Source organism: Dermacentor silvarum, chromosome 6 (genome assembly GCF_013339745.2).
Source record: "Dermacentor silvarum isolate Dsil-2018 chromosome 6, BIME_Dsil_1.4, whole genome shotgun sequence".
Lineage (NCBI taxonomy): Eukaryota > Metazoa > Arthropoda > Arachnida > Ixodida > Ixodidae > Dermacentor > Dermacentor silvarum.
In genome coordinates this window covers 186,221,779-186,243,043 of record NC_051159.1, presented here as the reverse complement: position 1 = coordinate 186,243,043, position 21,265 = coordinate 186,221,779, and the positions used below count along the sequence as shown (strand labels likewise).

General features: G+C 46.9%; 1 protein-coding gene across 1 annotated transcript; it reads left to right on the top strand.

Moving 5' to 3' along the window:
* The first annotated feature begins 10,709 nt into the window (after positions 1-10,709).
* LOC125946373 (uncharacterized) lies at positions 10,710-20,664 on the top strand. The gene is made up of 4 exons (XM_049669214.1): positions 10,710-10,909; positions 15,197-15,630; positions 15,731-15,966; positions 20,569-20,664. The coding sequence occupies exons 1-4, from the start codon at positions 10,710-10,712 to the stop codon at positions 20,662-20,664; spliced, it is 966 nt and encodes a 321-aa protein (XP_049525171.1).
* The last annotated feature ends 601 nt before the right edge of the window (positions 20,665-21,265 follow it).

The following is a 21,265-nucleotide window of genomic DNA, read 5'->3' as shown; positions in this document are numbered from 1 at the left end:
AATACTAACCATCTATGTTTTCGCTAACCATATGATCACTCGAATCACATTTATACATTTTATAATGATATCATGTAGGCCCACTGAAATTTGCATAATACATACTAAGTATTTCATTATTACGATGTTACACCAATGCTACACCATATCTACTACATTTTACGACTGCATGATACCCGGTTCTCGATTTTAATTTGTTTGTTTTTGTGTTTCTGCGAAAAATTATAGTCTAGTCCCCCTCACACAATACTCCTACGTGGAGCATCTGAGGTATTTGTAAATAAATCAATCAATCAATTCCGAATACGAGTGAAAGAACGCACTCGGGAAGCCCCCAACATATGCCCTCCTTGACAATACGCTTTCAGGCGCTGCAGAACTTTTTATTAGCGAGTTTTAAAAATAGTGTACCCAAGTGGCTTTGCGTTCCCGAATCCCAAGCCTCGCTTGCGCCTTTTTGTGGCCCTTTCGCGTTCTTTACACAACCGTTTGATAGCATCGAATATCTTTGGGTCCCCTGTTTCTAAACTCGCTAATATCACAAAGCTCTTATCCAAACAAAACCAACTCGTCAGCATACCTCAGTCACATGCGCTCAAACAATGCACCCGCCAGCACTATCATATAGGCGAAATGGAGTGCATAATCGCGTACATTACCAGCGCTCATCCATCCGGAACAGCTAAATCCAAAAAAGTCACAAGCCTGCGCGGCACACGCAGCACAGTCACAGCGTAAGCTGGTAGAGCGGCTCAAGCGTAGCTCCAATTTCGGCCCCACGCACAACAGGGTCTTCGCGCCATAACGTGTACCGAAGAGGTATCCAGAATACATGGCGCACCTCTCACGTCCCTTGACCCGCGACACAGTACGTTGTTGATGATCATGATTGTTTATTGGAATCTACAAAACGAGCTGGTGACAAATAGTCACCTAGCCTGCTTGAGTTAACCAAGTCCAGTTACATGCAGCATGCAACTGCCATATGCTACTTACATGTCGGGCACACTGCGTTTGCAGGCACCTTAACTAGATGGCGCCACCATACTGACGGAGACTCGGGATCGCGTTGATTGCGCGCCTCGTCTGAATCGCATCTCGTCGTCTGCGCCTGCCTAGGGCGCGTTCATAGGAAATTTTCCCGCTCCCAGACAGCAAGCGCTTGCGCGGCTCAGTGGTAGAGCATCCCGCGAAGAGTGCGCGTGTTCGATCCCGGTGGGCATTTTTCATTCACATTTCCGGCGATATCGGTTACGGACACCGGTGGCGGACACCATCGCGAACCGAAACGGCTATTGCAATGAGCCCAAACAGCTTACGCTGTAAAACAACGATCGTCCACCTGCTCTCCGAACGGCCACACCTTCACGTGGCGATCCCCCAGACACTCGAAAAACCGCTGAAACAAATAAAAGCCGAACTAGACGAATAGTGCCGAAGCCCTTAAACCAATTCATCACGGGCCTCATGCACCACCCAACGGGAATTCGTCATGGATAACCTCCTAACCCTTCGAGTTCGATGCACCATTTATTGCGCAGCTACATGTCTCCAGCTCCAGGCTCCAGCTGTCCATGTCTTTCATGGGACACTTGAGAAGCTCCGCAGTATGGCGAAGCATGTTGCGCTGGGTGGCATGCGCACAAACATGTTGGAAATGTATAATGTAATTCAAGTATTTTACTCCTCTATCCTGATAATTTGTCATTTATGAATCAATCCTTTTTGTTGAAGCTCAAATGATTCGTAATTTGAGGAAGCGCGACGTCGATTATGTACAGCTATAGAACGTACAGATAATGTGATTGAAGCAGTACCGGTTAGTTTTCCTTCCGCTAACTGCCTGTCTTTCATTGACCTCGTCTATCACTATTCTTTGGCACGGGGTGTACTTCGTTCTGCTATGATTGCGCTGTATTCATGAGGAGGCCCCACGGACTCAGGAATGCGAACTGCCCTCGAACGACTTTCCCAACATGTCGTTTGTATGCTAAAAATGTACGTTTCAAGCTATCGGATATAGGAGTTCGGTACTAACTAGGAAAAAGTCAAAACGAATTTCCAAAGGAGAAAAGAACGAATAGCATAGAAAAGAGATACATGATAAAGAAAGGCAAGCACAGCTTTTCTCCATAAGAGCATGTGGCCTATATTGCGAATTGTTGGGGACGGATCGAGTCTGCAGAGAGAGTTTGCACACTAGACCAAAAGGTTTTGGCGTGGTTATCGGAACAGTGGAACTGCTCTTGAAAGTGCACCTCTGAAAGCGCAGCGGAAATATCTAACTCGCCATGCATAAAAGAAAGGCGAGCAACAGAGTGGGAGGAAATTGAATTTGCGTAGAACCATTGCAAGTCTGAATAAAGTACGCGACACTACGGAGTAAGTAGCAGACAGAACTTCCTGCGCAGAAGTTCCGTAATCTATGTAGCTTTGGCTAGCAAAACGGCGAGAGTGTCACAGACAAACGTGTAACGAAGGAAACCAGAGGCTCGATAAAGAAAAGAACTTAGTGCGTGCATAGCGAGAACGTCAAGCTAGGCATGCATGTGAGCCTAGAAAGCATAATAAGAAGGCACGCACAAAGGCGCGCCGCCGGCCACCCGAGAAGACGAGCTCCGCGCAGTAGGAGGCCGGCGAGGGCAGAGAAAGCGATCTCCCGATGCGCCTAGGCCCCCCGCCCCTCACTCGTCTCCTCCTCTGCTGCTGGTGCGCCCGCGTAGGAAAAAAATAGTTGTACGCAGGTCACGGAGGCTTTCGCGGAACACGGCATCTCCCCTGGTGATAACCGCAGCTCAAGATACCTCTGGACTACGGCGAGCGATCCTCTGAACGGAACGAAGGCAGCGCCACCACGGAAAGGACAGACGCAAGCAACGAACGAATGAATAAACCTTCATTTCAAGTGCCTCTTTGTCCGTGCCGTCCGCCGTTTCGTTGCCGCGTGACTAGGAAGTAGTTCTCAGATCGGGGGAGGGGGCTATGTGGTGCACGAGGAGCGGCCAAAAAGTGGCTCGGTACGGTTCAGGCAGCTCTCCCAACAGAACGTAACAGACGGGCCCAGGTGGGTGTGCACAGGGGCCAGCCCAGTAGGTGTGGATAGCGTCGGGATAACCGCCGTACAACGGCCATACCGGGTGGCCGCGGCGACGTTTAATAATATGTTGCGTGGCGTCATTCGCCAGTGTTAGGATTTGAGCCTGACCAATGAGGGAGGCATCATCGCGGCTGAAGGAGGTATCGGGGGCCGGAAGGTTACATGGAGATGAGCGTAGATCGCGGAGCCTAGCACGGCTTTTCTTGCGGTGTTCAGCGCGGTGAATTCTGGCGCAGTAGGTGTCGGGCCATGGACTAGGAACACTCGGTATTTTAGGCTCGCTCGTGAGCGATGGACCCCGCTCATCTCCCTGCATCCCATGATGGCCAGGTACGCACTCCAAGAGGACGTGAAGTGAGGGTTGCTATTGCATGTGTAGCGTGATAGATGTCCGAATATAACAGGGAAGGATATTGTTTGCGAAAGTACGAAGGGCTTCCTGGCTGTGTGAAGGAGTGGGAATGGTTGATGTGGAATGACGGGGAACAGTAACGGCTTCCGATTGGCAAAGATCTCGGCCTCGGTTGGAGACGGCAGTCCGCAATGCCAACGAGTGATGTGATCCGGAGGGCCGGTGACAGCTGTCTTGGATGCGATTGGCGAAAAGGCGGCGTCGGCGTAGTAGATGTCGTGCGCGGGGTTGGTTAGATGGGCCGTCTGCGCGTGTCGCCAGTCTGTGTTGTGTTCGGGGTGCATAATCCGGGTTATCAGTCGCACGTGTATTTCTGGCATTATTATCCATGGTGGAGGATCGATGGAAAGAGGTGGTAGTGGTGAAGTGTCGTATCCCAACATACGTAGGATGGCGCGTCCCTGGAAGGAGATGGTCCTACGGAGAATCTGATCAAGACTCTCGGTGGACTTGGACCGTCGCATCCAAGGCGTCGTGCAAGGCTGTGCGTGCGACGTCGCAGCTTCGGGCGTACCTGGGGACGCACATTTCAAAGCGGTGACATTTCCGTAAAGAAGCCTCAATCCGCTTGGTCTGGGTGCATTTAAGTTCAACATATAGCAGGCCATAGAAGATACGTAGATTGCTGTCGGAGCAATTTTGTAGAGTTCTTGTTCACGCACGCCTGTGTGACACTTCCTGATACGAGTCATCGTGTGGATGACTTGATTGGCCTGATGAAGAATACACCGGAGCCATTCCACAGGAACTCGATGATGGGGACGGATTTTCTGCGCGGGATAGGCTGGTCCGTCATAGTCAAGGGGATGTGGGTACAATCAGCAGCTGCTTTGCGCGTAGAGGAGTTGAGTACGACGTACTCTGATTTTTTACTGGGAGCACGTGAGGCCCAGCTGGTGTACGTAGGCGTTGACAATGTCTAAGCCAGCTTGAAGTGTGGCTTCTTGTTCGCCTGCTTTTCCAGTGGCACACCAAAGTGTGCTGTAGTCAGTGTATATTGCATGGCAAAGATGCTGAGCTTTGCGGGGATGTCCTTCATCGCCAAGTAAAAAAGAGCCAGTGACAGAATGGGCCCTAGTAGTATGCCTCAGTTTATAGGGAAGCACACGGATGCCTGATTATCCGGATCCAGGAAACTGACTTGTCTGACGCTGAGACCACAGACATAGGCGAACCATGCGTTCTCCGGGTTTGGTGGTTGCTAGGTTGTCGATGACAGCTTGGTGCAAGCCATTTTCGAAGGCAAGTTTGATAACCATGCCCACAATTGTCCGCAGTTGTGCCAAGCTAGGGTGATCATAGACATCTGTGGTAATTTGCAGGGCCACGTCTTGCGCACACACATGCCTGAGGAAGCTGATGAGTTTGTATGGGAGAGGGCCGCGGCCATCAAGGTACCATTCAAGTCTCGTCAGGGCCATATTTTCCGTCAGTTTTCCCATGCACGATGTGAGGGATATCGGTCGAAGGTTTTTAAGTGTGTTGGGTAGACTGCCACGTTTTGGGAGGACAGTAACAAAAACTTATTTCCATGACTGGGACGTTCCCCATCTCTCATGCATGGTTAATGAAGTGTAGAACGAGCTTCTGATGGTTTTCGGGCCAGTCACGGAGCATGGTATATGTTATCTGATCTGGTCCCGGAATTGTACTGCGTCAGAGCTGCATGATTGCGGACTGTATCTCCTGGATTCTAAATGCGGAGTCAATACCATCTGGGTTGGTCGGTGATTGCGGAAGGGTTGCAAGTGGTGGTGAGTGAAACTCCAGAAAGAATGTATCTCGCAGTTCTAGGATAATTTCTTCAGTGGAACAGCCGCTCTCTATTTGATATCGATGGAGCACATATAGAGGTTTGGCTTGACCCATGAGAGTGCGAAGGATTTGCCATACTCTGGGAGTAATGTTAGAAAGGTTCTTGTATCACTCATCCACTTGGGCGTCCGAGACGCAATGCCAGAGACGATCTACGCCAGTGACGAGTACTGCCGCTAAATATAGCAGCGACGGGTTCGCTGGAGGCTTCCGATGGATTTGAAGCCGACGCAGATAAAGCTTGAAGGAACTTTGTATTTACAACTGATTACAAGATGTATACACAGAAACTCAAGTTGGGACTGGCACATATAGGGCGACCTTATATCGGCAGGGAGTACGGGAGCATACGTGAATATCTCGGCAAACATCTACAAATATTCCACAGCTACCTCGCTTCTCCACAAGAAAAGTAGAAAGATACCTATCAAGAAAGGGGTCAGGCAAGGAGACACCATCTCCCCAATGCTATTCACTGCATGCTTAGAAGAAGTATTCAAGCTCTTACACTGGGAAGGCTTAGTAGTGAGGATCAATGGCTAATATCTCAACAACCTTCGGTTCGCAGATGACATTGTCCTATTCAGCAATAATGAGGACGAATTACAACAAATGATTGAAAGTGTAAGAGTGGAGTTGAACAAAGAGTGGAGTGAAGTACGTTTCCGATAGAACGTCGTGACATTTTTTTTTTTTTTTTTTTTTTAGGACGCTTCGATAAATACAAGCGGAAGCGCTCCGGAAAAATGCGTACCAAGCAGTCCGGGTTGTCCGTAACGCGGAGGTGTATTGGGTGCATACAATATAAGCAGCGTAGAGTATAAACGAGATTTTGGTTCACAATCTTCGCTCTTAAAAGGCTCAAAGAAGGTAACCAAGAAGAAATGTGATAGTTTACTTAAAGTGAATTCGCCAAAATGAGTGGGTCAAAAGCCTTTGTACCAATGCCACTGTGCAAAATACGTGCTGTGTTAGCGAAACAGCCAACATAGAACTTTACACACGCGCCTGTATTCCGTTACTATGAAACGACGAGAAATTACATTCCCTCACCTCTGGGAGTAACCTAAGTCTCTCTCTAAAAAAAAAGGCTGATTGCTTACACGGAAACTGCTAAGACTGGCACTTGATAATTAACTTACAGACTTCAAGATGTCAAGTTTATCAGAATTGAGGGAGATTATCAGAAGCGCGTGGCTTGTACTTAATGAGCATGCGCGAATAATACATAATACCACTTATCTACCTATATATTGCGGTTCATGCCTTCGCAACATAAAGTACGTAAAGAAAAAAATGCTCGCAGTATTGAAACTTTGCAAAGATACAATAACCACGCAATAAGAGTAAAATAGTTCCTTGGCTTCACAAGTATCAGGCCCAAGGATCACACGCACACACGCACGCACATACACACGCACACAACTACAAAATATGAGGTACAGGTATTAACTCACAAATTACATACATTTGAAAACTAACACACGCGCGAAAACACAAAAAGCTTTGTCACGGTTCGAAGAGTCAACGAAAATTTCAGCCGACTCACTTTAAAAAAAAAAGAACTATATGCACAGTTATCGGTGCTCTGTATTGAACTGAACGAAGAGTCCGGCTATGCGAAGAGCATTCAAATCTCCATGCAACTTCATCCACAAATATGAGGAAAGCTGCAACATTCGCCTCGCAAAGAACGGCGTGCTTAGAAGGGGCGAAATCCCTTCTCCCGATGTTACGGAGCCACTGCTTCCGACGCACGACATTCCATTCACCTCGGGGATATAAAATAAGGCTTGCCCTTTCTCTGGCTTTCTGCTGCATTGAAACGCGCGGCAGCAAGGCATTTTCACGGAGAACGAATCTCAGATGCCTACGAAAGGATGGGAAAACTTGGGAAACACACGTTCGGAGGGGCAGGGCGACCACCACTTGGACTGCGCATGACGGGCGGGAGAAACTAAAGGCGCGCGAAAGCAAGTTTCGCGCCGCGTTCGTGACGTCAGGGTCACCTGATGAGGTAGTCTCGCGCGCCGCAGCCATTCAGCGTGGCGGATGCGCTGCCTCCGCGAAAGAGGGGGAGAAAAAGAGGAGGTTGACCGCGCCGGCGAGGGTGTTGCGGCGTAGATCAAAGCGTGTCGCTACTTTCTAACATCGAGGGGTTTTAAGGGTGCCTCGATGCCAGCGCCGCCGTTCAGGGCGGTGCCATCCTTTGACCGCCCCCGCGCCGCCGCTTTCTCACTGCGACGCCATCTTGAATCACAGCGAGCGGTTGCGATTGCTTGGTGCCGGTGCTTAGTTCGAGACACAGTGCGCGCGGATGCTTCGCTGACGCTTCTACTAGCTGGACAGTGTTCAGCCGCATGAATGACAAGCTTGTCAAGTGCATCGAGTCGACATGACGGGCTGTTGCGTTCCCAAGTGCACCGGATCGACGCGTAAAGGGCTTCGTTGTTTACGCTTCCCCCGGGACCCAGAGTGAAGGAAGAGATGGGAAGCCCAAGTAAAGCGGTATCACTGGAAGGCAACGGATAGCTCCTACATTTGCGAGGTAAGTGTCAAGAAAGTTTAGACTATCGCACCGTGTTTTTCATTTAAATAAGAAAGTATTCTCTGATCCTCGCTCACGTACCTACGTTCGCTCACGAACTAAGCACTGCACCGATGCTGTCTGAGTAGCCTATGGTTTGCGAATGCGCGTCGCATAGGCTTTTGCCGTTTTGATCGGCGCAGTCTATGCGAGTAGTACCCTTATTTTAAGGACTGACGAAAATGCTTCGCCGCGAAATAGTCTTACATTAGCGACAAATCGTCATGTAAACCACCTGTTTTACTTTTCCACGGGAAGCACACATCGTGCGTTTTTTTTTTTCCTCAGGTTTTTTTTTTTTTTTCGCTACTGGTTATTTAGGACTAAAGAACGCAGTGCTTCTTCTGGGGAGAGCGGCTGTTGTGTACGTGGCAAGCGAAGCATTGTGATTTTCTCTGATTTCTCAGCAGATATCATGCGGATCTCAGGTTGTTACGTTATATAGCTCATTTTTTAGACGAATATATTTGTAGCGTGGTGCTCGTAAGCCGATGGTCATTCGTCCTCATTCCCGATCGTAGTGGGTACTGTGACGGTCTTTAAATGCCTGTGCACGGTATGCCCACGTGTAGTAGAGTTAAGGGGCATCATGGGACCAAAATGTTTCGGCGCTTTCTCTCATGGTGTCTGTTGTAGCCTGTGCATTTCTTCGAAACGTGTGAAACGAGGTAATACAGCATTACTTCTGCGAAAATTTATTTTTAAGCACTGTAATCAGTTCTCTGTATTTACAAGGCAACTTTTCATATCAATGATCACTTTTGTTGTTTTACTTGTACTTAGAAACACTTTGAAGAGGACCAGTACGAGGAAAATCGACAGGATGGGCGCCGTCTGTTAAAGTCAACAACCCTACACCATCATGGACTATATTTTCGAAGTGAAAAACATTGCTAATCTGTATTTGACTGTCTTAGTTTCATTTACGGTTTTTGTACGCGATATGTGTGTAGTGTTGTTTATTTTTTCAAAGAAGTTATCAGTGTTCTAATGGTTATTTATAAAATTTTCTGTACTCGCCATCGATGTGTTTGGCTGATGCAACGTATTCGATGGTAGTTGATGTATTCTGGCTGGATATCTTGATTAATACTACCCGCGGTTGCGTTTTCTTGTTTGTATTCTTGTTTTCGATTTATATTGTGTGTAATAAGGTTGATGTACCCACTTGAACCCCCCCCCCCCATGTAATGAATAAATAAAAAAAAAACTCTCCCTATCCCGAATTGTGTGTGTCGAGCGCCTACCTCGCGAATTTTTTGTTATCTCGTCTTTCAACATAACCTTCAGGCGCCACACAGTACATATAATTTTTCATGTATATATGTCTTTCATGATTGACTGTACTAGACATTACTACGTAAATGTATTTTGTGCATCGTTTGGTTTCTTGTGTGTACTACGCAAGATTGACACAGACAAGTTACGTTACATTTTTCTCTACAGCACTAACTAAACCTTATTTTCACATCGCAGTTATTTTTACACCAGCTTAATCCTGTCAGCACACAGTTTTGTTGGAAAAAAACGCAAAATTGCGCGTAGATATCGTCAAATAATTGCAACGAACGCGAAGAGCACGCGCAACGCAAGGGAAACTAACCGCCGTGCGCGAGTGGCTGGCTACGGTGAAGGAGGCGTGACGTGTAAACCCAAACACAACAGCCAAAAAGAAAAACTTCCACACACAGGGGGTCGCAAACTTTATATACCAAGTATCGAAGCGCAAAAAAAAAATAAAATAAACAGTGCGTATTTCAAACATACACACGGCATATTAAATGTGATTGAATTAGGCAACTTGGGGCATGTTCCCGGCGCCATACATTTACGTCTGCGACCTTCGGACTATTGGTTATAAAGATGTGCAGATGCTATACCGATAAAACAATCCTCATCAAGGCAAAACACTTGGAAGTGCGCCGCGAGTAACACTATTTATGAACGCAAGCGTAGCTGAGTCTGAGCTCGTGTGATTCAATATGGCGGCGCCAGCGGGGTTGTCTCCACCCTGAACGGCGGCGCTGGCATCGAAGCACCCTAATCCAAGCGCGCTTGAGCTGCCACCTGTGTTCTTGAAACGATATCTGCTCGAACGTATTTCCCCGTATAGCCTACGCGCAATGTCATACGTTCGAGCAGGTGAAGTTGCGGCCTCATTTTAGCTCCACGTTCGCCATGGGACGGCCGCGAGTGGTTCGTACGCCCGAAGATTTGACGAGAAACGACGGCGGGAATGTGACCGTCGCGCCGCCGACTCGCCGTCCCTAGAAGAAGAACGTGGCCGCCACGCGGCCAGCAAGCGTCTACGTCGCGCCGCCCACCCGGCGGTGCGGGAATGACATTTCCACCAAGGAGGTTTCCCGGCGTAGGTAGAGCCCTCAGTACAAGGCCCCTTTGCCATCTTGCGAGCTCTGTCGATCAGCTTGAGCTGTTGTTCTTCAGGCTTCGAGCAGGACAGCGCAGCCTGCCACTGCACCGGTGTTGCTGCTTTGTGTACTGGCGCTACCTTTGGTTTTTGGCAGGCCCATGTAACGGGGTGTTGCGTGTTTCCCGAAGAGTACGTCGTTGTCGCGACGACTCGGGGACCCGAGAAGAGGAACGTGAGGCGCGCAGGAGGGCACAGAGCCGACGACGCTGGCCGCACCGCGACCTAGACGCCGTCGCGGCGGCGTGCGAGGTTTCGTCTACCACCCAAGCACTAGAAAGCGCGGCGTGTTGTGCCGACGTGTGCGCCGTAAAGACCGCCAATTGTCACCGTGTACATTCGACCTGCCTCTTCCGAGCGCGACGTAGATATGAACGACCACTTTGGATGGCTGCTCTATCCGGCCGACGACGACCTCGTCCTTAGCGACTTCAACGTGGACGTGTCGCGGCCAGATGACAATTGGCTGCCCTTGGTTATGCTCGATCGGCTACACCGATCCCAAGGTGCCTACTACCATGAGGCGCTCGTGTTTGGACTTTCGCCGACAACCTGTCCATCGTCCACAGAGTAACAGTAAATTAATTGCGTAGAAAAAATAAACAACACCCAAACATTTATGCATCTCTGTGCTGTACATTTACATTTACCATCTATACAGCTTCGCTGGTCGCCCCCCTTGAGAGAGTGGAATGACAAGAATTTATGTTTTGTTAAATCTTCTGAGACTGAAATATTTAAAGTGCGAAACAATACCAGAAACCTGAAAAGAATGTGATTTTCTTGGCGCGGCTGTGCACAACCCCCGGGATCGGCCCACGCAAGAGGCCGCGTTTCAAACAGAAGGCTCCCCTTCGTGAATAGCGTTCGCCGCGAGCGTTTCCCGGTAAACATTACGGTCACACAAGCTGCAGTTGCCGGGAAGCGTGAGAAGCAGTCGGAGATCTTTGAATGCCATCGCGTTCCACTCTTAAAGGCGAAGCTTAAGCGTCCTCCACTTTTCTCAGCAAATTCGAAAACATTGCTTAAAAACACGCTCCTTACCTTGTGTAACATGCATGCGGAAATTGTTTCAAATGTTTGAATGTTGCAATTTGTTTGATTGCTTGTTTGTTTCTGGCTTTTATTTATGCGTATGCCTCAACTCTACATGTTCCACGCGTTTCCAGCGCTTTAACGATGGTGGTAGGACCAAGATGCAGTGGAGTCGCTCACGGCTACACACCCGCGGGGGCGTGGCTCCCCTACCACGTCTCTTTTTGCGAGCACCCGAAGCCGGTTTTGCCTGCCAACCTCCTCCAGACCCGTGTGCTTCGTGTGAACGAAATAGAAAAATTTAAGAGAAAAGACGCAAGGAGAGGTACCATCGTCCTGCCTGTCCTCGCGTCTTCCCTCTTTTCTTAATTTTTCCTATTTCTTTAAAGCGCTAGAAATGCATGAAATTTCGATTTTCCAACTAGCCCAGCTGTCCGCTTTAAGCTCAACTCTATGAATTATTGTATTAGATTTGCACAGCGAAATATAGCGCGCACTTGATGTAACAGCGTTATTTTTCTTTCGTATTTGAATGTTCCCTGATCTGTATGTATAATAGCTTGCCAAATTACAGGGTCATGTCCGACAAGGCCATATTGGCTTAGACAGGCCTGATGATAACTGTATATCTTGAATATGACAATTGTGACATTATTATTATTATTATTATTATTATTATTATTATTATTATTATTATTATTATTATTATTATTATTATTATTATTATTATTATTATTATTATTATTATGGCCCATCGCTGTACTGCATTTTTTGATTTCGATGACATGTTTTACACCACTAATATGACGTGGCGCGATGAGATTTGTGCGGAGAAGGCTGCTCTGCTGCCAATTCCTAGACTTGCCGCAGGAATTACAGGAATGCTGCCTAACTACCCTTGAGAATAAGAGTGCTGGGGAGGTCTCCGGTCTGAGTTCAATTGTCTGGTTTAAAAAAGGGTCCCGGACGGGGAGGGCGCTGTTCCCATGGGCTCGCTTCCAGAAATGGGGCGTTCGTCACATCTTGGCACTCAGGAAACATTCGTCAGACAGGATTGTTCCGGGAAGCAATGTGTTGACGGGTGGCCTTGCTAAGGTACCTTGTAGACCGATCATAACACCACTCAGTAGCTCCTTCTAGGTAGCTTCAAGCCTGTTTGAAAGTCACCGTGTTCATTTTCTTGAATGTCAAGCAACAGTGTACATACAAGCGGATATTAAAGGAATACTGACATGAAGTTCCGACTTGTAGTGTTCGCGATAAATAAAGTTCGAAACGCTTGATAGCACATAAAACAACTCGCGTGCTTCGGATTGCCTTATATAGTTTACTGTATTATGCTCTTCAAACCACTTTCGGTTTGGGCACCGATGCAGAGGATGAATTAATATACAGAAGGTAGGCACGTGGAAACAGAGCATCGTGACGTTTTAGCAAACGCGCGGTTCAAGCAGAATAACAAACAGCGCCTTTGAGAGTCTCGAATCTGAGCACATTGCAAGAATGTAATTTAATACGGTGGAGTGGAAGCAGCGCAATCCAGTTTTTCAGGTAGTCTGTAGGCCTCACTTTCCCTGGACCGAAAAGAGTAGCTCTAGCAACAAGCCGATGAGATGACGAGTGTCGACGGCAGGCCTGTTACCGCTTCTATTCAAGGGCCTCTGGGTGAACTCCTCTGAATGGCGGTAGTTTTCTTTCAAGTCACGAAGAGGATCAATCCGACGGAGTACAAGATAAGAACTACTCTTAGACAAAAGGATACCGGCGATAAGAAGAGCAAATGAGAGTATTTTGCTTCGAAACACGGATCCTCGGTCTATGAAGAAAAGAGAGAGAAATAGTTTAGAAAGCAGTCCTGCTCGACGAGAGGTACAAAATAAGCAAAGGCAGAACGTCGCTCTCGTTCGCTCGATAATCAATAAGCATCGATTTGTATTCGGCGGCAGTTCTGAGGGGAAACAAACTAAGGCATTTCGCGACCCTAAGTGCATTTCACTGTCGGATGTACGCCAAGTAGTCAGGTCACACCACTCAACGTTGCTCACCTTTCATTTCTTCCGTCTTGGTTTATTTTGGCTTCAACGTAGCAAAGGACACGCCAGTATACCTGCCCTAAGCAAACCGATATCTTCTTAGTTTTCAGGGAAGTGTCAGAAGCGGAGTGCCCTGCGCAAGATCCGCATCTATATACGGATGAAGGCCGTTTTCTGCAGGAGTTCGTGCGTCGCTCAAACTGGCTTTTTCTTATATACCTTGCGCATGGTAACGCGGTTGCAGTTTGCGAGTCTCCTAAGAGCAATGTCAGCATGTGAGGGACGACATCGACAGGCTGCCGGTGGCAGTTCAGCGTGTGAACAAACAACAAATGTTTGCATCTCGCTTGCCACTACATGGTGGCTTCACTATATGTCACTGAAAACATTCGTCCTTTGCACTATTCACCCTGAGAAAATAACGCATAAACAAGGCACGTGAATAGTGTATTATGGTACTTCACCTGCAGTCATGACTCCGCGAAAAACAAACCAGAACTACACACCTTTTTTCACATTCTGTTCAATTAGAAAGCTTTTGGAGCAAACACATAAAGGTCAACCTCCATGGAGCGAAAAAGCGACTAACTTTCGGCGGCGGCCGCTCGGCGACGGCCGCGCGCCGCCCGACGTAAAAAAAATGACTGTTCGCCGCCGATCCACTCTCTCGAGATATTCGCCGCCCTGCGAACCGCCGCCGCTGGAAGTCGTCACGTGTGGCGGAGAGCGTGGACCAATCGGACCACAGCGAAGAGGTTGACTTCCGTCGGTCACCCATCGACGGGAGTTTTGGTTGTTGACGATTGGCTACTGTTCGGCTATTTCGTATACCTTCGTTTCAAACGCTTGTTTTCCAGCGCTGTTTCACCTCCTTGTTGGTTGTTCTGCCCTAGTGAATTATATGTGGCCACTGCTTGTTTTGTGTACTCTATGCAGTTAGATGTTTCGCTTCCCACTGATGCTCTGCCCATGCATACCCGCAACATGATGCCTTGCGTACCGTTGTGTTTTGAAAAGTCGTTTGATTGAAGTTTGCAGGGTTAAGTTCACTGGCACATCCGAGAAAAACGTGAGCTGAAGCATCGCGTAGGTGCGGCATATGAGCGGCTCGCTACTTTAAGAGTCAAAAGAGCCTTCTTGCAAGCCACGTACTTAAAACATGGCGGCGGTCCCCGCTGCCCGCTTCGAATTGAATTTGGCGTGGCTTTTGTAGAATTCGCTTCGTTCGCAGCAAATGACTGCGTAAACGGCTTTCGCTTAGTCTCAGGCCGCTTCGACGACAGTGTATGATGGATAACCTTGTGGAGTTTTCGAGATCGCTTCTCGTTTCAAACGACACGAAGCCTCACGAGGGAAACCTTTGAGATATGTCAGCGCCACCTATCGGTGAAGTCGAGAGATAGACGTGATGATGGCATATGGCCTATGAGATAGGAAGATCTCGCAGGCCAACTAAAGCTAATAAACGTGCGCTGCTTAGCGTATGCTGTACTATAGCGTATAGCGTACGCGATACCAGGGTCTTTCAATACTTTTCTCCTGGTCATGAAACTCCCGCGTAACGCTATGGGAGAGCTTCATATAGCGCCCGCAGTTGCGGCGCCGCGGCGCTGGTGTCGCTAGAAGGGCGACGGGGAATGCGGCCGCTGCCGCCGGAAAAAGCGGAGTGTCGGCGCGGCGTGCTGTTGTGCGTGGTTGTTTTTTGTTTCGTCTGAACGTGTCTCTCCATGTAGTGACATCCGCACTTCGTAATTCACCATAGCAGTGATGCCTAACACTTGTGAGCTAGGCTGCCGCTCCGGATACAAGGGCTCGACGAAAAAGTCTCCCTATTCTGTTTACCAGCCAACCCGGAACTACGCGACAGGTGGAAGCGAGCAATCCCGCGACAAGAGACTGCCGGGTTCTCGTTTGAATCGAAGTATTTTCACGTGTGCGAAAAACATTTTGATGTCGGAGACATTATTCGTGCGGAAGTGTGTACAGTGAATGGAAACGTTGTGTCACTGCCACGCGATCGACCCAAACTGGTAGAAGGCGCCATTCCGAGGATTTTCCAAGGCGTACTTGTGTACTTGTCTAAGCCCAAAGAACGTTCGCATGCACCGACACGGCGCCCACCTGCAAAAAGGCGGCGAGTGGTATCTTCAAACTGCGCTGAAGCCGAAGTTGCGGCCGTCGCAACTGCAGACGTCACCGATCCAGCCGAAGAAGAAACTCACGGTAATTCTGGTACACACCTTTGGAGTATGGTACTTGCTGACTACGCAGGCAAACTGGAATCACTCTCATTACAATATTCGTTCTTGGTCACTCTTTGCAGATGAAGTACGAACTGTGAATCGCCTTGGCGGTGCTGATGCAGAGTGCCTAACAGAGCACGCAGCTTGCTTTGCCTCAGAGCTGCAAAGGGTGAAGGCCCAACTTCGCAGTGTGAAGCAACAACTTCATTCGTGTCAGCGGAAGCTCGCAAAAGTGGAGGCGCAGGTAAATGAAAAACGTGGCATGCAGGAAACCATTCAGAAGCTATCGGGCCGCGAGATGCTCATTATAGATCAGGTGCGTCATGAAGGCAAACATGAAGTCCACGAATTCAGTGCGGTAAGCCTCCATTCCTGATGTTTGTTTTTTTTTCGTTTTTTTTTTATAAACCGCGACAGTGTCTGTGTTTTAGAGGTTTACTTGAAGCGCGGCATTTGCAATGAACGTGCTTACTTTTTTCTTAATGATCCAAACGAAAACGTGATAGCGCTGACTAAAATGAAGATGGGCCACGCCTACTCTTAAAAATGCAAGATCTCTTTCAGCATAAATAACCTACTGCTAACCAGGTAAACTTTTTAATAACACACACCAAAACAACTTGCAGAGTAGCTGTGCACTGTATAGATATGTGATAAATGATTGTCTAGCCATTTGATGCTAATGGCAAACACGTCTCGTTTTAAATGCAGTGAAGATCTATTATGATTTCTGGTGCTTAAAATTTCCCACTCATGTCATTCACTGAGTGATAGAGCAAGATATTTGTGTTTCAGATTGATACCCTGGCAGTTCTTTTGGACGATATACTACTGGAGCCGGGTGAGTGCATGCAAGATATCAATCGTCCGGAGTCAACGAAGGACTGAATTTTGGACTACCTTGGTGGCTAGATTGCAAGAAAGTTTGCTAAAATAAGCTGCGCAAGCTTCCTCCAAACACTGAGGAGCATCTCCCGAGAGCCAAGTGTACTGACCGAAATAAAGACTAGGGGATTTTTGCAAGTGCCATCAGACCAGCTGCTTTTCCTTCTGCAAATTGTGGTCGAGCACCCAGCACTGCGCACCGTGGACAATATAGCGTGTGCCAATGTCTACATGAACATTGTTGAAGACATCCTGCTGGAAGACCGTACTTCCTCGGCCAGTGTTGGCTGCGCAACACATTTTGTACGCACTACGGCTGAAGTTGTGCACTTTTTTTTTATTAAGTGCTGTTTGCATTTTTTACACGCGAAAGGAACAGACTATTTCGTGCTGGTGCTCGTTCATCCTGTCCAGCCACGGGAGAGAGGAACGCAGTGATAAATTATTTTTCCTGGTGTTTTGTCTTATTCCCTCTATCCACCAACTTTTCTGCCAGTCTATCAAACGCAATCTTAATTGCACCCATACGTGCACTAGTACTTGCGGCACTTTTGCATTCTTGACGCTTGCTAGTAATTACTCCCTAATAATCGTATACCATACCCTCCATTCCGCCCTTTTACTAAGTAGACACTGTCCCGCAAGGGGTAGCGTGGTTAGCACAAGTCAAAATGCTATCCACAAAGACCTGCGCAAACTTGTTTTCTGTTAGGCAGAAAAAATAATACAAGAAATTAGGCTCTAGTTGGATTAAGAAAACTGAGTATAAAGACAAACAAGAGAAACACGCAAAAAGATAATATAGTTATTCAGTTTGATCGGTAAATGTAGTCTTGAATGACCTAGTGGCGATAGAAGCTCCGAGCTGGTTTCAATCTGCGCTGGTATTTTTATAAAAAGACTCGGGTGGTGTTTTCGGGCCACTAAGTGAAACGCCAACCTTGAACTGATGGTCACTGCGACATTAAATGTGAATGGATGAAAAAAAAAATACACTCGCGCAGGTTTGAACTGATCATGTTTAAATTTGTATGCATAAATGCAAGAACTTTCGCTTAGAAACCGCACATATTGCCTATATCTAGCATGCGCAGTTCACAGCTGCTGCTGCTGCAATTATTGCCAAGATGACATTATTTAGACGTACCTTTTCTGCGCGCGAAATTCCCATTGGCAGCTTCGCGATGCCCCAGAATAAACAGGCAATTAACAGGAGAGTAAGCGCTGCGGACCGCCAGTGCGCAGAAGGGCGCACCATAAGTTCTTGTTGAAGCAACGTTAATCTGTGGGTCAGCTAGGCTTAGTCATGGCGCACTGTATAATTTAAGCCCGATTTTATTCACCTACCCAGGAATCAAGAAACGTAGGTATAGGTACGAGCACAAGCGAAATTGCAACACTTGACGGGCAGCCTTTGGTGAACCATTGCTAACAATCAATGACTTGAAGTAATAAACAACTCGCATGCTATCTTATTTGGTCAAGAGTAAGCACTGCTATGTTTAGTTAGTGGACACAGTGAAATAAAAATGTGGGCGAGGTGTTTTTCATGGCAAACATTCACGCGAACGCGCGACTGCCCTACCAAGCGCGGCAGATCGGTGCCCTTCTACTCACGGCGGCGCCTCTGGTGGCAGCTTTTGTCCCTATATGAAACTTCGGCGGGAGTTTCATGACCAGAAGATAGTATTGAAGGACCCTGCTAATAGCTTTCCGTGTTTCCTCGATGGCAGGGCAGGCTCGAAGGCGGAAGCTGACGGGAGAAAAACTCAGCTGCGCGCGAGCGGAGAGAGCCGTAAACAAACACAGGGTGACAGACGACGGATAAGTATCGGCGAAATACCGACGTGCCGCGTATTAAAAAACAAATAAAAATAGAGCAAACGTTACCGTCTAAATAGGCTCCCGCTAACAGCGAACACTTATTCTACGTACTTTTTCAGGCCAGGTGCCATATTTTACGTGTAAAAACATTGATTTAGGCGCTGTTCTGCCTAGGGATGGTCGATTAAATGTTTTATTCGATTAACGATTAATCATTCATCGTTTTAGCCTTTAATCGATTAATCGCTTTCGATGCAGGGTTTTTCATCGATTAATCGAAATTTTGCCGGGCACATTAAACAGGCTTAACACAGTTATCTACGTTTGTAGGACCCTATTTTAATGTTTCAGAGGTGGAACCTAGTTAGAAATACAAGTGTATAAAGTTTGATAAAAATAATCTTTAATTTGTTCAAGATTAAATATATTTGGCACTAGTTGCCTTTGAAAAGATTAACTATATTATAAAATGGCACTTAGAGCGGAATTAAGCAAGATACATAGAACTAGTGAATCCCTGTACAGTACAGTTAAACAAGAAATAAGAAAAATGTAAAAAGTGAAAAGTGAAGTTCATCTAAAAAAAGTCGCAGTATTGCGCGAACGGCGAAACATCAATTGCGATAGAAAATTGGTAGACAGCTATACGAAGTAAGGATATTAATTCCATCGGCCGTATAAACTTGCTAACATTCGCTTACTAACTAAATTAACAAGCACAGTGTTACGCGCGCAAAGGTGAACATGAACACATCACGCTCGCGGGAACTCGCTGTCAAAACGCTGGCGCAAGGAAGCGCGGCAGCAGCAGAGAACCTCACTGCTGTCTCTTGCTTCAACGCAACTTTGGCGGCGATGTTATCGTGTTTGCACTTCATATGGGACATCCCGGCGACGGCAGAAATGCGCGTGGAATGTCCATAGAATTGCTATCGCAATAATATGCAATGAATTGCAATATGAACTAGGGGAAAGAAAATTTCTGGTTTAGGATGTTATTCTACATGCTCTTTTCTACAGAGCGAAGGAATGCCAATTGGGTGGGATGTTTGCGTGAAGCCACCACCTTCTTTGAATGGCCACGCAACCAGCATGCGAGAATAGGCGCTCGGAAGCTATAGATTTGCTTAAATCGACATGAGCTCCATCGCTATGTCACATACATGCTCCCATTAAAGCGGCGCGAATGCTGTGCCACGCCTTTAGTGGACTGGTAATGGCATGATCATGAGCGACTGGGTTGCTATACAGGGTGTTTCACTTAACTTGGGCCAAATTTTAAAAATATGTACATAGCTGGACTAAACCCAGAAAATGTTGTTTGCCGTCGCTTGGAGATACACCATTTTTCTTGCATTATGCCTAATTACATAATTTGTATTCATTATTTAATCAACTTCTCAATTATTATGATTAGATGAAAAGTGTAAATGAGAAAATTGTAGAGCAACTTGAGAAACACCCGATGCAGCTTTCTTTGCTCAATACGTGCTACGTAAAAGTGCTTTTCCCAGCGTGACGAGAATACACGCCTAATTACCGCTCGAGGCACTTTTCGAGTATTCGCGGGCACCTTTCATGCTCGGAAAAACACTTTTATGTAGCACGTATTGAGCAACAGAAAGCAGCATCTCATTTTTTTAATGTTACTCAGGTTCTTATGTTACTCTACAATTTTCTCATTGACACTTTTCATCTTATTATAATAACTGAGAAGTTGATTATTAAGGCTAATTAAATAATTAGGCGGAATGCAAAAAAATAATCTGTATCTCCGAGCGACAGCAAACATTTCCTTGGTTCTGTCTAGCTACGTAGCAGTTGCATATTTTAGTTTGGCCTAAGTTAAGTGAAACAGTGAAGTCTCCGGCTTCGGGTGGCGTATGCGGTATGTAGGAAAAGAGGGGAAGCGTTTGGATGCGCTTCACTCGGTACTCGCAAAAATAGTTGACAGTCGCTCTACCACAGCAGCAGCTCGTGCTCCGCCATTTTAGTACAACTTGAAAATTTTCGCACCACTCCTGTCAAACTCTAGAAAACGATTAATCGACCATGTCTAATCGATTAAGCCGATTAAATGAAAGGAAGACATCGATGAAGATTAATCGTTTTGCGGGGTGCTTTTGGTCGATTAATTGATTAGTCGTTCATCGATATTACCAACCCTAGTTCTGCCTTCTGCTTTCATTCGCCAACGTCGCTCTCGTAGCCTATCTCGTCTGGCCAGAAATGGCTCCTCGCGGGCTGCGTCGACCGCATGGCCGGCGGCGTTCACCGACTCTTGGTTGCAGGGAGTGTGGTGTGATGAATTCGCGCGTCGCGCTGAATTTTTCGTCACGTGAAATTCGTCGCGAAAGTTCGCTGCATGGAGGTTGGCCTTGAACCTCCACGCAGCGAACCTAATGCGCGGAAACGCTCATCATAAGCATTGTTTTGCATGGTCATGGTACTTATGCTCCTGACATTACCCCTGTCTATGTAATCCCCCCCCCCCCCCCCTCACATAAGGCTCCGATGCTGGAGCCTGTGAGGCAACGTGAATAAATAAATGAATGAATAAATAAATAAATAAATAAATAAATAAATAAATAAATAAATAAATAAATAAGTAAATAAATAAATAAATAAATAAATAAATAAATAAATAAATAAATAAATAAATAAATAAATAAATAAATAACGATTCGACTGTGCATTTCATACAAGTACCCTGCTTTTCTTACTTTTATAAGTAACTGTCCCCTTTTTTTTAAACAGAGAAGTTTTTCATACCGCGGTACACGATCAACTTCTTGTAACAGATGTGACGTCGCGCGAATGCGTAAAATATGCTCTCTTGACAGGTGGCTCCGCCATGTAGGACTGGTGAAGCGAAATACTGCATCACGACACTAAAGGCTCATTCA

Bases quoted from the DNA above. Each gene is read 5' to 3' on its own strand.
- LOC125946373 (XM_049669214.1), top strand. From the start codon at position 10,710: ATGAACGACCACTTTGGATGGCTGCTCTATCCGGCCGACGACGACCTC. The intron at 15,631-15,730 runs GTAATTCTGGTA...CACTCTTTGCAG, and splicing joins AGCCGAAGAAGAAACTCACG to ATGAAGTACGAACTGTGAAT. The intron at 15,967-20,568 runs GTGCGTCATGAA...TCGCTCTCGTAG, and splicing joins AGATGCTCATTATAGATCAG to CCTATCTCGTCTGGCCAGAA.